This window comes from Pristis pectinata, chromosome 2 (assembly GCF_009764475.1).
Source record: "Pristis pectinata isolate sPriPec2 chromosome 2, sPriPec2.1.pri, whole genome shotgun sequence".
Taxonomy (NCBI): Eukaryota; Metazoa; Chordata; class Chondrichthyes; order Rhinopristiformes; family Pristidae; genus Pristis; species Pristis pectinata.
This window is the reverse complement of record NC_067406.1, coordinates 62417106-62431685: the sequence shown is the minus strand read 5'-3', so window position 1 is coordinate 62431685 and position 14580 is coordinate 62417106. Positions and strand designations below refer to the sequence as shown.

Genomic DNA, 14580 nt, shown 5'->3' with positions numbered 1-14580 from the left:
CGCAAACTGAGGAACAGCACCTCATTTTCCATCTTGGAACCTTGCAGCACGAACATTGAATTCCCACCCCCACCCATGCTTTTTCTTTTCCTCCCTTTCTTAGCTTCTCTTTTTTCTACTCCCCTTTTTTCTCTCTCCTTACATTTGACCTACCCCACGGTGGATTTGCTCTCTTCTCCTCCCCTGCATCTGCCTATCACTATCTCTTACCTTAATCTTATGCCCCCTCCGCCTCCCCTCTTTTGTCCACCTATCACTGCTCTGCTTTCCCCTCCTATACACTGGGCCTCCCCTTTTCCTTTCTTCAATCCTGAAGAAGGGTCCTGACCCAAAACGTTGACCGCCTGCTTTTTTCCACAGATGCTGCCTGGCCTGCTGAGTTCCTCCAGCATCATAGTGTTTTTCATCCAGATTCCAGCATCTGCAGTCCTTTGTCTCTCCACAGGAGAGGAACAGGCCCTTTGGCTCATCATATTTGTGCCGAACATGAAGCTAATCTAAACTAATCCCATCTGCCTGCCCATGGACGATATCCCTCTATTCCCTGCCTGTTCGTGTGTCTGCCTAAATGCCTCTTAAACGTTACTGTCATATCTTCTTTTATCACCTCCTCTAGCAGTGCACTTCAGGCACTTTTTATTCTCTGTAAAACAAACTTGACTTGCAGATCTCCTTTAAACTTTCCCCTTCTCACCTTAAGCTTATATCCTCTAGTTTTTATATTTCCATCCTGGGAAAAGACTCTGACTATCTACCCTGTCTCTACCTATCACAGCTTTGTACACTTCTATCAAGTTGCCCCTCAGCCTCCAATGCTCCAGAGAAAACACAAATGGATAGGGTGATAAAGAAAACAGATGGCATGTCTGCCTTCATTGGTCAGGACATTGCATCTAAAAGCGGGGAACTCGTGTACAGCTGTATAAAACTTAGTACGGTAACCAGAACTGAACACTCCAGATGTGGCACAAGGGAAGTTTTTACGGCTGCAACATGACTTCCCAACTTTTATGCTCAATGCCCCAACCGATGAAGGCTCTATGTATTATGCTCTATGTATTTCTTTAGCATCCTCTCCACTTGTGTTGCCACCTTCAAGGAGCAATGGGCTTGCACCCCAAGATCCCTCTGTACATCAATATTCCCAAAATCTCATAGCCAATGGATCAGATAAAAATTCTGCAGTTCTACCAAGCTTAGTCATGAATACTGGTGAACAATTAAGCACTAACAGGACGCTGCCCCAAAACGTGCCTTGCTCACTGATGATGGGACCCAGCATGCAAATGTTAAACGCAAGGCTGAAGCATTCGCAACCACATTCTGCCAAAATGCCAAGTAGGTGATCCATCAGGGCTTCCTCCAAGATCCCAATCAATACAGAAGCCAGTCTTGTGGCAATTCGATTCACTCTGTGTAATATCAAGAAACTATTCAAAGCACCAGATACAGGTCCTCCCCAATTTACAAATGCCCAACTTGCATACAGCCCGTACATACGAACAAGCATTTGGGATACCGGTGGGATGGATTTGCCGGCTGCTGGCATCTTCTGCAGTTCCAGCTTGTGAACTGTTCTGGTTATTAACAGTTCACAGTAACAGAACCCTGCTGTGACCTGGGGAGGACCTATACTGCAATACGGTATAGAACCAGAAAACATCCCAGCTGTAATACTGAAGCTGTTCCAGTTCAGTTACAACATTAGCAACCTACCAATAATATGGAAATTGCCCATATATGTGTGTTCTTAAAAATCAGGATGAATCCAATCAATCTATTCTTAATCATCAGCAAAGTGATGGAATCATCAACAGCGTTTTGTCACGAACCAGCAACAAAAGAACCACACTGAGCATGATTCAGTGTTAAAAACTATTTTATTAATCACTACTTATGATAATACGTAAAATAAAAGTAAAAATGTTAGTATGTTAGAATTCAAAAATGTTAAACCTTGAACGTTAACCCCAAAAACTAAACTCTTCGTGTGTGTGTGTGGCAAAGTCCAAAACTCCCAGTTCCGGAATGGTTCTTAAAGTTCAGTTCCGCAAGCCATAAGGTGAAACATGAGCAAGGGCTTCTTCAACAACCACCGTTGTCTGAAGATAAGACGTAGACGTAGAGAAACATAGAGAGAGTACATATGAAATCCAAATGTTCCACGATGGAACCCAAACGACACTTCAGGGTTTACTCGGTAGTGACTTCCTCACCCCGAAAAGCATCCGAATCGTGGTCGTCCACACAAATATACCTGTTTCCTTCTACAGGTCAACAACAAAGTGAACTCCACCGGATTACTTCCAACTTCCATACATGGATTTCAGTGGCAGACACAGTTATTGTTTCCCATCCATCGATAGAGAAAACTAGCAGGCTGGTGTCTCTCTCCCTTCTCTCTCTCTCTTTCCTTCTTCTTCTTCTAACTTCTTCAACCACGTCATTACATCCTTTATCTTCTATTGACGTAAGCACGCCCCACACACACATACACACACACACTCTCTATCTTAAAGGGACTTTCACTGAGTCCGTAACAGTTTTCAAATGGCACTTACGCATCAATCACCTGTTCAACAATGCACAAGCTTTGGGTTTTGACATGATCACCACTTGACTTCAGGCATCATCGTAGCCTGGGTCCAAACATCAACCAAAGAGCTGAATTCCAAAGTTGAGAGCATCTGTCCTTGACGTCAAAATAGCATTGGGTCAAGTGTGGCATCGTATAACTTTGCTACGACTGAAGTCAATGGGCATGAGAAAGGGAAACACTCTGATGGTTGGAGTTGTATCCTGCACAGCAGAAGATGGTTGTGGTTGTTGGAGATCAGTCATGGCAGCTCCAGGACATCACTGAGGAGGTACCCTAGGCTGAGTCCTTGACCCAACCACTTACAGCTGGTTCACCATCCTTACGACATAAGGTCAGATGTTTATTGATGATTGCAGCCCTTCAGCAAATGAAGCAGTTCATGCTTACATGCATCAAAACCTAGGCAACAGTCAGATATAAGCTGATAAATAGTAAGTAACATTTGCACCACAAACTGCCAGGTAACAATCAGCTCCAACAAAAGAGCCTAAGCACCTAACCTTGACATTCAATGGCATTTATTTCACCAAGTCCTCCATCACGAATATCACAGGGGTCACCATTAACCAGTGGGTCAACTTGCATGTGTTCAGAGGCTGAGCTCCAAACCATCATTCACTGAGACATACAAAAGGATGGGCATTACATTCAAAAGACAAGAAGTCCTCTACTAAATTTCTCCTGCTTCACCATACAACCTTCCGACAATAAAGGTTCATGCTGAGACCCAAGAAGGTGTGGATTGCTTCTGACATCTTGCGAACCACCTCTCACTAAGGCAAGGATAGATAAGGGCTTTTGAATCTCTGACACAAAATATGGTCTACCAGACAGCAATGATCCCTACCATCCTATATACTTCTGAGACCTGGATGATATACAGCAGGCATCTCATGTTATTGGAAAGATAGCTCCAAGGCTATATCCACAAGGGACTCTAAATTCACTGGTAGAATAAATGATCCAGTGTCAGTTTCAATGCCAGGACAAAAACCCCCACATTGAGGCCAAAGTTACATTTATTCGACTGCATTGGGCTGGCTACGTTTTTAGTTTGCTGGGCACCAGACTCCCTAATCAGACACTGTTACATACAAAAACAAACTGCTGGAGGAAGTCAATGGGGTCAAGCAATAGGAAAAGAATGGTCGACTTTTTGGGTTGAGACCCTGCATCAAGACTAGTTGCACTCTAGGTATTCAAATTCCAAATGATGGTGAAGGGGGTTTGTCCGTCTTGCTGAAGATGTTCAGCAAATTTATTGAAAGTCTCTGACAAGAGTGTGTAGCTTTAGTCTGACAAGTCCAGGTACATGTCTGTGCTGGTAAACATATTGTTAATATTACAAGGCCTTAGTGATCTCCAGAAAGCATTGGCACTTGCATTGTCAGTACTGTTATTCTTCCACATTGTGACTTCCAATGTTACTTTAATGCCATATGAAAACAATCCACTATTTCCATATTTCAGTTGCTTCAATGCAATAACAGTTAATATACTAAAGTCATGAATTCAGATGTTTTCTCATTTTTGTCAGTTTTATAAACTGGGCACTTCTTATTTTGCTTTACTTTAAAAGTTTACCTTAAAATATTCACCTACTTTTTCCACTCTTCAACTGCTCACCTTTGTTTCCAGCATTTTTTGTTACTATAAAGTCATCTTATAAAACAATATATATGTTTAAAATTTTTTCTCAGGATTTAACTAATACAGCACTCACTGTATTAACTAAGGCAGCACTCACTGGCCATCACAAATTGCCTTTGGGGCACTGATGACTGAATTTGAACTTAATGCAAAAAGCTCCATTCTCTGAATGATAAATGATATCTACTAAAACAAGTCTCATTTCTGGTTATAACATATATCAGCCGTGTTTTCTACCGGCAGTAATCTTGTCAGATTTATTTTAGTTTCAAGAGCCACACTGGTGGTTGGAACTAGTCATTATCAATGCCTTCTTTATTAACTAATAGCTGCAAGAACAATCAATCGATTGTTTAAGTGCCTGGGTTTTGGATTGTCAGCATACAGTAGATGTTTCATAATCTGCTTATAAAATCAGCATGTCATTGAATTCTCATGAGACAAGATAATCTTAACACCAAGAGCTGTGAAAAAATGGATACTGCACTACAAAGCTGGACAGGTCCAGGGAACCATGTGTCAGGTATTTGGAACACAATGAAGTTATTTCAGTGAATTATTTCATTCACTGCAATTTCCATTTGACAAATAAAAACTGAAACAGTTTACTAGCTACACATACCCAGAAGCTTTAGACTTTAAACTGCAATCAGGTGATTCAACTGCTTATTTTGTAGGCTCGATTGTGAATTGCATAGTTCTCTCATTTGGCGGTAACAGTTTCAATTAAGATTCATGTCCATGATCACATGACAGATTTAAGTTGCGCCTTTGAGCACCTTAAGGGACAATTTATACTGCAGCTTTACTCCTGCTGCAGATGGCTTCCTGACGTGACTCCATGGCTGACTGATATGGGACCCTACAAAGCAGGCAATCTGACACTGGTTGGATCTGAAAACACAAGGGTCAAAACACTTCTGGGTGTTACATCACGTTAAAATAGTGCTCAGGTAGTTCTTTGGGCATTTGAAACATTTTATAAGCAACTAAAGCTTATATAATTTCTGAGCATGTGCATATTCCTATCTGCCCCCGTAAAGACTGTACATACTCGTACACACAAACATGTGTAGAGCTCTCTTCCGAATCTTGGAGGCAAAACTAGCAGCTGCAAGTAGATACTGATATTTTAAATACACCTTTGAGATATTTGAAAACGATTACTGATCATTAATGGAAAGAGAAGGTGGAGAAATATTTTAGTCATCGAAAATGATATATTTGCCATTTTGTACATACCCTGCTCATGCTGAAGATATAATCTAATGCATACAAATACAAAAGGCACAGACTATGCACCTACACATTTTTTAAAAACCTCTGGATACTACAGTTTAGTAATTGCAACATATAGCTCGTTTCAAAATACATTTGCAGCCACATTAACCTTCAACGGTATTATATTCCCTGATGAGCTTTATAGCTATTGCAAAATATGTCATGTAACCTTGTAGGAATAGTTTTCATCATGATCATATACTTTGCAAATCAAACATTTAAAAAATTGTTGGGGGAAGGGGTTTAACCTTCTACAACATTGTGGAAAGCGAGTCAAAAATCAAAGTGGTCAACATCTAGCAAGGAAGTTTATAACAATAAGAATTTCCTTGGTGACAGCATTTCAATTTATATTCCCCTTTTTTGGAAAGGAGTGACTGAAAGATCTTTATCAAAGTCCAGTGGACCAGGCATGGTCTGTCCTCCCACCTATACAAACAGCTTATTTACATCTGTTCCAGGAGTGGGCTAAAGGAATCAGCACTGAGTGGACAATTACAAACCAGTCAACTTGGAAGTTTGCTCCTCTCCATCTTGCTTATTGATCCCAAGAGCTTCAAGCGTTATGCTTGAAAACAAGTGCACTTTCTGGTCACAGACATTTACCTGTCCTGTTAAGGGATATGCCAACAGCTGACAGCTAGTGTAAGAAATTCACATTCAGAAATAGTAACTCCTGTGGAGTGTGGTAAATCCGTAGATGCCAGAACATCAAACTAGCAGAGGCCCTATTATCTGTCATCTAATCTTCTGTGAAACTTTATATTGTTGCTATTCAAGCCAACACAAGGAAATTCAAGTTGAAGAGGCATTTTCTTTAGTTTCAATAGTTATTGTTCTCCTCTTTGTAAGGGTATGATACATTGCCCTAAAATGACTGCATCATGTCTGCTATCTGCACGTGGGCACAGATCTAATATTAATGATGAGCAGAATGCTCAAGAAGATCTGAGTGCTGTGTGTAGAAATTGCATGACAATACGAGTGTCATCAATTGCAACCCTATTCTCTGGAAACAGAGTAGTGCCTTGCTGTTTCTGGTTGTTCATAGTGAAGTACCTTTAATGCTCACTCTGCCAAACAAGATATCAAGCACCTGCTGATTACATCTACTCATTGCAGCTTGCCTGACATCACTGTTATCCTCTGTATTTATACTAGAATAAAGCAAAATAGCCATGGGTTGTGATGCCTTTGAAGGCACTTTCAGAACTTTCGCAAAACAGGAGTTTTGATTGGATGTCAGTTTTCAGAATGCTGCACAATTCTGCAACATGGTCTCATTAATTATATTCCATGAAAACAGAATTCTTTAAGCAGGTCCCAAAGTTCAACTCTGCCTGGGAATCCAGATCTATCAGTTAGTGGTGGCTGAAGTCTTAAAACAGAACATAGAACATTAGAGCACAATACAGGCCCTGCGGCCCACGATGTTGTACCAACATTTTATCCTACTCTAAGATCTATCATGAACCATGAAGAGTAGTAAGTGTAGGCAGGTAGTTCAGGAGTGCCTTGCGGTCATCCCCCTCTCAAACAAATTTATCATGTTGGATACTGTTGTGGGGATGGCCTTACAGGAAAAAGAAGCAATAGCCAAGTCTGTAGCAACACAATGGCTCTGCGGCACAGCAGGGAAGGAAAGAGACTAGGAGAGCTATAGTGATAGGGGACCTGATTGTAACAGGATCAGACAGGTGCTTTTGTGGCCACAAGTGAGACTCAATTTACCTCATTCTTTTTCTATGTCCCTCTCAAATATCAGGTTCCCATCAGAAAACCAATTAAGCCAATAAAGAATGCAAAGGAGTTCATGGAAATGAAGGGAAATCTTTCAGCTGGCTTGGAAACTAGTTGAGTAGCAAGGAGGTGAAGATGTAGACATATTGGGGAGTTAAGCAAACTGGTGAGATGCAATGACTGGTATCTTTCAAGAACATCTAATGGAGCCCCCAATAATTCGATGTATTTCAAGATGGCTTAAATGATATGGTAAAATATCACATATTCAAGTTTGCTAATGATATTATTGTAGGTAGCATTGTGAGCAATTAGTTACACTGTGATATTAATAGATTGAGAAAACATGACAAATATATTTTCAATGAGTAAAGAGTAACTTTCTCCCTCTTGAAGTGGGACCAGGTTATTCAGAAGTGACATAGGAAACACTCATGTACACAAGAGGGTGACAGAAAGAGCAAACTCTCTTCCACAAAAGGCAATTGATGCCATGTCAACTGTTGATTTGAAACCTGAAACTGATAGATTGTTGTTAACCAAATGTATAAAGGATATGAGGAAAAGGCGGATATGGGAGTTAGGATGCAGATCAGTCATGATCTCACTTAAATAGCGGAACAGCCTCCAGGGCTAAGTAGACTACTCCTATTGCTTTCTTCTAAGAATGGCAGTGCCAACATTTTTCACTGCCAGAATGAGTTCTGCAATGTGTAGACTATCAAAATAAAAGCATAGTATTAATTTATCCAACATCTACAAATGATATCTTTCATATTAGAAATGGACACTTTCCGCTTTAAAAGCAGATTTTCTGTAAGTAACCAGATTCAGTTATGCCGACTTTGTTTCACGTGGCCTGAGGACTTAACACGAATGCTGGAAATCTACACTTCTGCTGATCTGAATATATGCAGCTCAGGATGATTACACACTACTAGTTCCTTAAATGTTAATAATTCAATAGACAAACTAACGTAACATTTACTTTTGCAACAACATCTGCCACGAAATGCAATTTGACTCAGCAGTAAAATTAGAAATAAGAATTGTGGATTTTAATATTCTCAAATTTGTTTTCTGACATTTCTCAATTTCCATGTTAAATATTAAAATAGATTGTAAAAGAAAATATACATGCTATAGAACACAGGTTGTGGATAAAGTAAACAGAAAGTAATATACTGCAGATGCTGGAAATCCGAAAGAAAATACGGGAACTCTGGAAATACACAACAAATCAGGGAGAACTTGTGGAGGAAGAAATCGATTTAGCCTTTCAGGTCGAACACTGGTAAGAGGTCATTGATCTGAACAATTAACTCTGTTTGTCTCTTCATAGATGCTGCCTGATATGCTGAACATTTCCAGCATTTTTTGTTTTCATTTTATATGGGGAAACCTAAAAGCAACAAATATTACTGGTCAGGTAGAGGAAACCACTTGATGTACACAAAGAAAAGATTTGAAAGCCATAGAACATTACAAACAACTAATGCTATATCCCAAAACATATCAACAGGGTAAAGAGGAATTCCATAAATGTTATAGAAAAATAAAGTGCAGAGCACTTGGAATTTTACCATATCAGATGGCATCAAAAGGGCATTGCACAGGGAAGCCAATAGCCATTTTGTTCATGGTGCGTCCACTGCATACAGCTGCTTCCTGGACCTCAGGCCCAGTGGTCAATTGAATGGTTCTGCATATTTTATTCCTAGTTTTGATAATATTATTGTCTTGCAATCCATCCTTTTCTAACCAATTAATATGGAATTTCCTTCCAGCTCATAAAAATTTGCTAATTTCTGGTCTAACACAGTTACTTTTGGCTCAACTTCATCCCATATGAACCAAACTCCACTAATGATCACTGTTTCTTAAGTATTATCCTATGTACTGGTCACTGATACATTCCTTTTTGTTACATATACCAAATCCTTTCTGCTGGATAAAAAAATGATAATAATGGTGCACTACTCCACTGAATTAACAATAGATCTTTACGTAAGAAAATCAATTTTTAATAGGCTGATAATTAATATGCTGTATTATATGGATACATTTTCTTCCAGACCAACAGTACAAACATATTTTTAAATCAGAGTAATGTCATACCCTCAACAGTTTATATTTTCATTATATAAATGAGCCCAATCTGTACTAACCTCAGATTGATGATATTACTACATTAGAGATAAAATGCAAAATACCGTTATAGACAATCCCTCTATTTCAAATTAAACTCTTTTAGATTTAGCCTGGTAATGAAAGGTTGTAATTAATGGAGAGAAATTGAATAGGAATGAGTGAATATTTACTCACCGTGGTAATACTAGCCACATATTCCATGATGGTGACCAGTCCTCTTCAGATAAATTGTTTTGAATGGAGTTGGGAGACATTTGGCCATCAGCATTGTCTTTTTCTGCTACCCTTAGCTCCAAAGCTTTGAAAATAACTGAAGAGGAGGCCGCACTGTGCTTTATAATGGACACCGCTTCACTTTGTGTCATACCAGTAAGTTCAATGCCATTTACGTTCAATAGAATGTCACCTAAGGGCAAAGAAAGTACATAATCCAGTTCATTTCATAATTTGAAAGGGAAAAACACTTGACTCCATTTTATTATATACATTAATCTAAAGATTATATTTATTCAATGCTTCTTTGTCTGCTTACTGACATATGGTTAAAAATTATAAATTTAACCAGTACTATTGGAAATTCTGCCTGAACATGACCTCAATGCTAAGTTAACAATTGTATTCATGCACTGTATTTCTTCATTTTCTTGATTTATGAGATATCAAAAAATGAACAGGCGGTTCACCTGCTCTTGAACCTGTTATTAGAAAGTGGTCAACAGCTGTGTGGGTTGACTTGCTGTCTGGGTTATTTAATGCTGCTTTCTTCAGACAACAATATACATTCCATAAAAAAAGATCCATAATCCTTTTGCAAGTATCAGAGAACAGCAAGTAAGTGGATAGAGACGGAGGTATAATATTATTAGGTCTTAATCAAAAGAAACAAAAGGACAACTTCAGCCAATCCAGAGACCATTGCTTTGAATTATATCAGTTATAGGGCAGTTTGATAAAACTCATCCAACATGACTAAAGATCCAGGATACTAACAAATGCATCATAAATGGGCTAGATCTCTAAGACAGAGACATGGCAAGAGTTCTGAATTAGGGGTAGAAACTGTCTTGGTTGAATCTCTGGTCCACCTAACAACTTAAAATTCTGACTGAAGTTTCCTTTGGGGATATATTAAAATCTTTGTAAGTTTTATCAATCAAAACCTAAATCTCCCACTCCCAAGGCAGAGTTCAGGACAGGGTAGTGCTAAAGTCAAAGTGGTGGACATGAGCGAGTAGGACCCACTTCTGATAAAAAGTTCTACAGTTTTTTTTAACCTTAAAATACATTAATTATTAGAGACTGTGTTTAAAAGAGATGAATATGGTTATAAATTTAAAGGAAAACAAACAATATTTTGTTTAACCATCATCTAGAAGCATGTACAATAAATGCTAAAGGAACATAGGATTGAAGATATTCTAAATGATATTAAAACATTATTGCATATGCAATTTGCAAAAAACTCTCAGTTACCATTTTTTATTCTTCCATCATTCCCCAAGCATCCATTGGGATGCACATTTGTAACATAGATTGGGAGATCCCAGCCTTTGCTTAGTAGGCCTCCTGATATAGTCATTCCCAAGGACTCGTGCACTTCTTTGCTGACATTGATGATCTTTTCATGGCATGTGAAGGCATGAAAGAAGCTCTAGAAAAGACACAAATAATTTGTGAGATGTAATAACAAAGTGTGTCTTAGCTACAAAACAAAATAGGTCTTTTAATAAGTGCAGCTTATAATTAGGGTCTTGACACTGATGACGGTGGCTTGGGAGAGAACACCAATTTTTGTTCACATCCCATCAACAGAGTTTCAGGAATTGCAAAGACAACATTGGTGGTATCGCTTCAGTATTTTGAGGTGCCCACTACAAGTACTTCAAGTCTTAGAAAATTACAGGAGGGCAGATACCAATGCTGGAGGGAGACCATGAGGTTTGAGATCTTGAGCTTCAAATATTCTCTTTTTGACCCAGAGGCTTTGCTTGTGCACTGAAGGTGATGGCAAATTTCAACACCTGTGCCTGCCTTCTCTGAGAGGTGGCCACCGGGATAATGCAAGTGGTCCAGGTTTTCTACTCCAGCAAGAACCTTGATGCAGGTGAGGTGCAACAATGTGGTGAGGGTGACTGAGCACTAGGATAATGACAGAAACTTGCTTGACTTCACTGAGATTAGGTTCCGTTGCTTCAGGTCACAGCTTGCATGCCACTGTGAAGCAGATGTGAAATGAAGTAGAATGTTTGTGGACTGTCAAATTTGAGGTGAATGCTTCAAAGATCCCTTTGGCTGATGAAATGAGGTTGAAAGAAAAGCCACATATTGACTTTGTTGCTGCTTCGTAAATTTCTTTTGAAGTTATCTCACAGTAAATATCTTGTCTACTGTGCCTCTACAGGGGCAGAATCCACATAGTGATTCAAGGAACAGCCCTTCAGCCACTGGGCAGCTGAGGAGGACCCTCATGACAGATGGCTACTATACAGAATTAGCAATAGCCAGTAACATAGGCATCATGAAATACAGGAAAATTCAGCTTATCAAGAATGGTGTCTTATATTAATGCATTATCCAGGCTACAGAATATGTCACATTTAGAGCAGGGTAACAGCTTTAGATGACCAATGAGTGAAGGCATCTTTTGGCACAGCACCAAGCCATAGAGCGCAGAGTGCCTCACACTTAGATAGTGAATGGTCTGTGCTGGAAGCAGAATATGCTTCAATTAGTTTTAATGTTTTTGGATCAGAGTATCAACAGAAATATCCCAGATCCCACTGCTAGTTACTGTCCAGTAATCACAATAGAAAAATCACGATGATGCCGAAGGAACTCAACAGGCCAGGCAGCATCCATGGAGAAAAGCAGGCGGTCAACGTTTTGGGTCAGGATCCTTCTTCAGGACTGAAGGTAGGAAAAGGGGAAGCTCAATATATAGGAGGGAAAAGCAGAGCAGTGATAGGTGGACAAAAGAGGGGAGGCAAGATGGGCACAGGGTGGTGATAGGTAGATGCAGGCAAGAGATAGTGATAGGCAGGTGCGGGGGAGGAGGGGAGAGAAGATCCACCGGGGGATGGGTTAAAGGTAAGAAGAGAAAGGACAAGAAAGAGGTTAGGAAAGGGAAAAAGAGAAGAAGCATGGTGGGGGGGAGGGGGGGGGGTTGTTGGGAATGGGGTGGGGAATTACCTGAAGTGGGAGAATTCAATATTCATGCCTGCAGATGAGAGATAGTGATAGGCAGATCACAGAGGTGGAGCAGTGAGAGAGGGACTCACAAAGCTGCCATGATTCTGCCTATCATTATCTCTTACCTGCTCAAGGAATCACAATAGCAAATACGCTTATATTAAAGTAAAGCAAGTAAGGACGACAACTGCTAAGTGTTGCTTTTCTAGGAAACAGTCATATCGCGAGTTTCCAGAATGTGAAGCCATGTCATCTGCGCATGCATCAGAAAATGCAAGTTCAATATTTATTTATTTACTCTTATCCCCCACATGAATTCCATGAGAGTGAATTTTATTCCATATCTCAAACTTTTGGGTAGTTATTTGTGAATTCTGTAAGGGCGAATTTCCATTACCTGAACAGCTGTAATGTGGGGCATCACCTGTCACTGAATTAATTACAGAAGTGAAGACCTTTTACATCATCATGCCTGTGATAAAGCTATTCAACTAGTTAAGCTCATGCAACCTTTCTCCAAAGCCTTGAAAGTCAGAAGGGTCTCAGTCCTGAAATGTTAACTGTTTCGTTTTCCACAGGTCTGTGAGCAGTGGTGTGCCGCAGGGATTGGTGCTGGATCCCCTGTTGTTTGTCATATATGTTAACGATTTAGATGAGAATGTAGGTGGCATGATTAGTAAGTTTGCAGATGACACCAAAATTGGTGGCATTGTGGACAGTGAAGAAGGGTGTCTAAGGTTACAACAGGATCCAGCTCAACTGGGAAAGTGGGCAAAGGAATGGCAGGTAGGATTTAACTCAGACGAATGCAAAATGATGCACTTTGGGAAGTTAAACCTGGGCAGGATTTACACAGTAAATGATGGCCCTGGAGAACACTGTAAAATAAGAGAGACCCAGGGGTACAAGTACATAGTTCCCTGAAAATGTGACACAGGGAGACAGGTGATTAAGAAGGCATATGGCACGCTTGCCTCCACTGGATGGGGCATTGAGTACAAGAATTAGTAAGTCTTGTGTTACGGACTCAGTGAAAGTCCCTTTAAGACAGAGAGTGTGTGTGTATGTGTGTGTGGGGCGTGCTTATGTCAATAGAAGATAAAGGACGTAATGACGTTGTTGAAGAAGAAGAAGAAGAAGAAGAAGAAGGAGAGAGAGAGAGAGAGAGAGAGAGAGAGAGAGAGAGAGAGAGAAAAGAGAGAGACACCAGCCTGCTAGTTTTCTCTATCGATGGATGAGAAACAATAACTGTGTCTGCCACTGAAATCCATGTATGGAAGTGGGAAGTAATCCAGTGGAGTTCACTTTGTTGCTGACCTGTAGAAGGAAACAGGTATTTGTGTGTGGACGACCACGATTCGGATGCTTTTTGGGGCGAGGAAGTCGCTACCGAGTAAACACTGAAGTGTCGTTTGGGTTCCATCATGGAACATTTGGATTTTGTATTTACTCTCCCTATATTCCTCTACGTCTACGTCCTATCTTCAGACAACGGTGGTTGTTGAAGAAGCCCTTGCTCATGTTTCACCTTATGGCTTGCGGAACTGAACTTTAAGAACCATTCCGGAACTGGGAGTTTTGGACTTTGGACTTTGTCACACACATACACACACACACACACACACACGAAGAGTTTAGTTTTTGGGGTTAACGTTCAAGGTTTAACATTTTTGAATTCTAACATACTAACATTTTTACTTTTATTTTACGTATTATCATAAGTAGTGATTAATAAGATAGTTTTTAACACTGAATCATGCTCAGTGTGTTTCTTTTGTTGCTGGTTCGTGACACTTGTTACAGCTGTATTGGACATTGGTGAGACTGCACCTGGAATATTGTGTGAAGGTCTGGTCACCATACAATAGGAAGGATGTGATTAAGCTAGAGAGGGTGCAGAAAACATTCACAAGGATGTTGCTGGGACTGGAAGACGTGAGTTATAAGGAGAGGATAGGACTGTTTCACCT

At 40.0% G+C, this 14580-nt stretch overlaps 1 protein-coding gene across 1 annotated transcript in view; it reads right to left on the bottom strand.

Moving 5' to 3' along the window:
* Positions 1-14580, bottom strand: part of lnx1 (ligand of numb-protein X 1) — a 148154-nt gene that overhangs the window by 14101 nt on the left and 119473 nt on the right. The window contains 2 exon segments of the mRNA XM_052045611.1: positions 9596-9827; positions 10895-11072. Coding sequence (XP_051901571.1) covers positions 9596-9827; positions 10895-11072 — 410 coding nt within the window.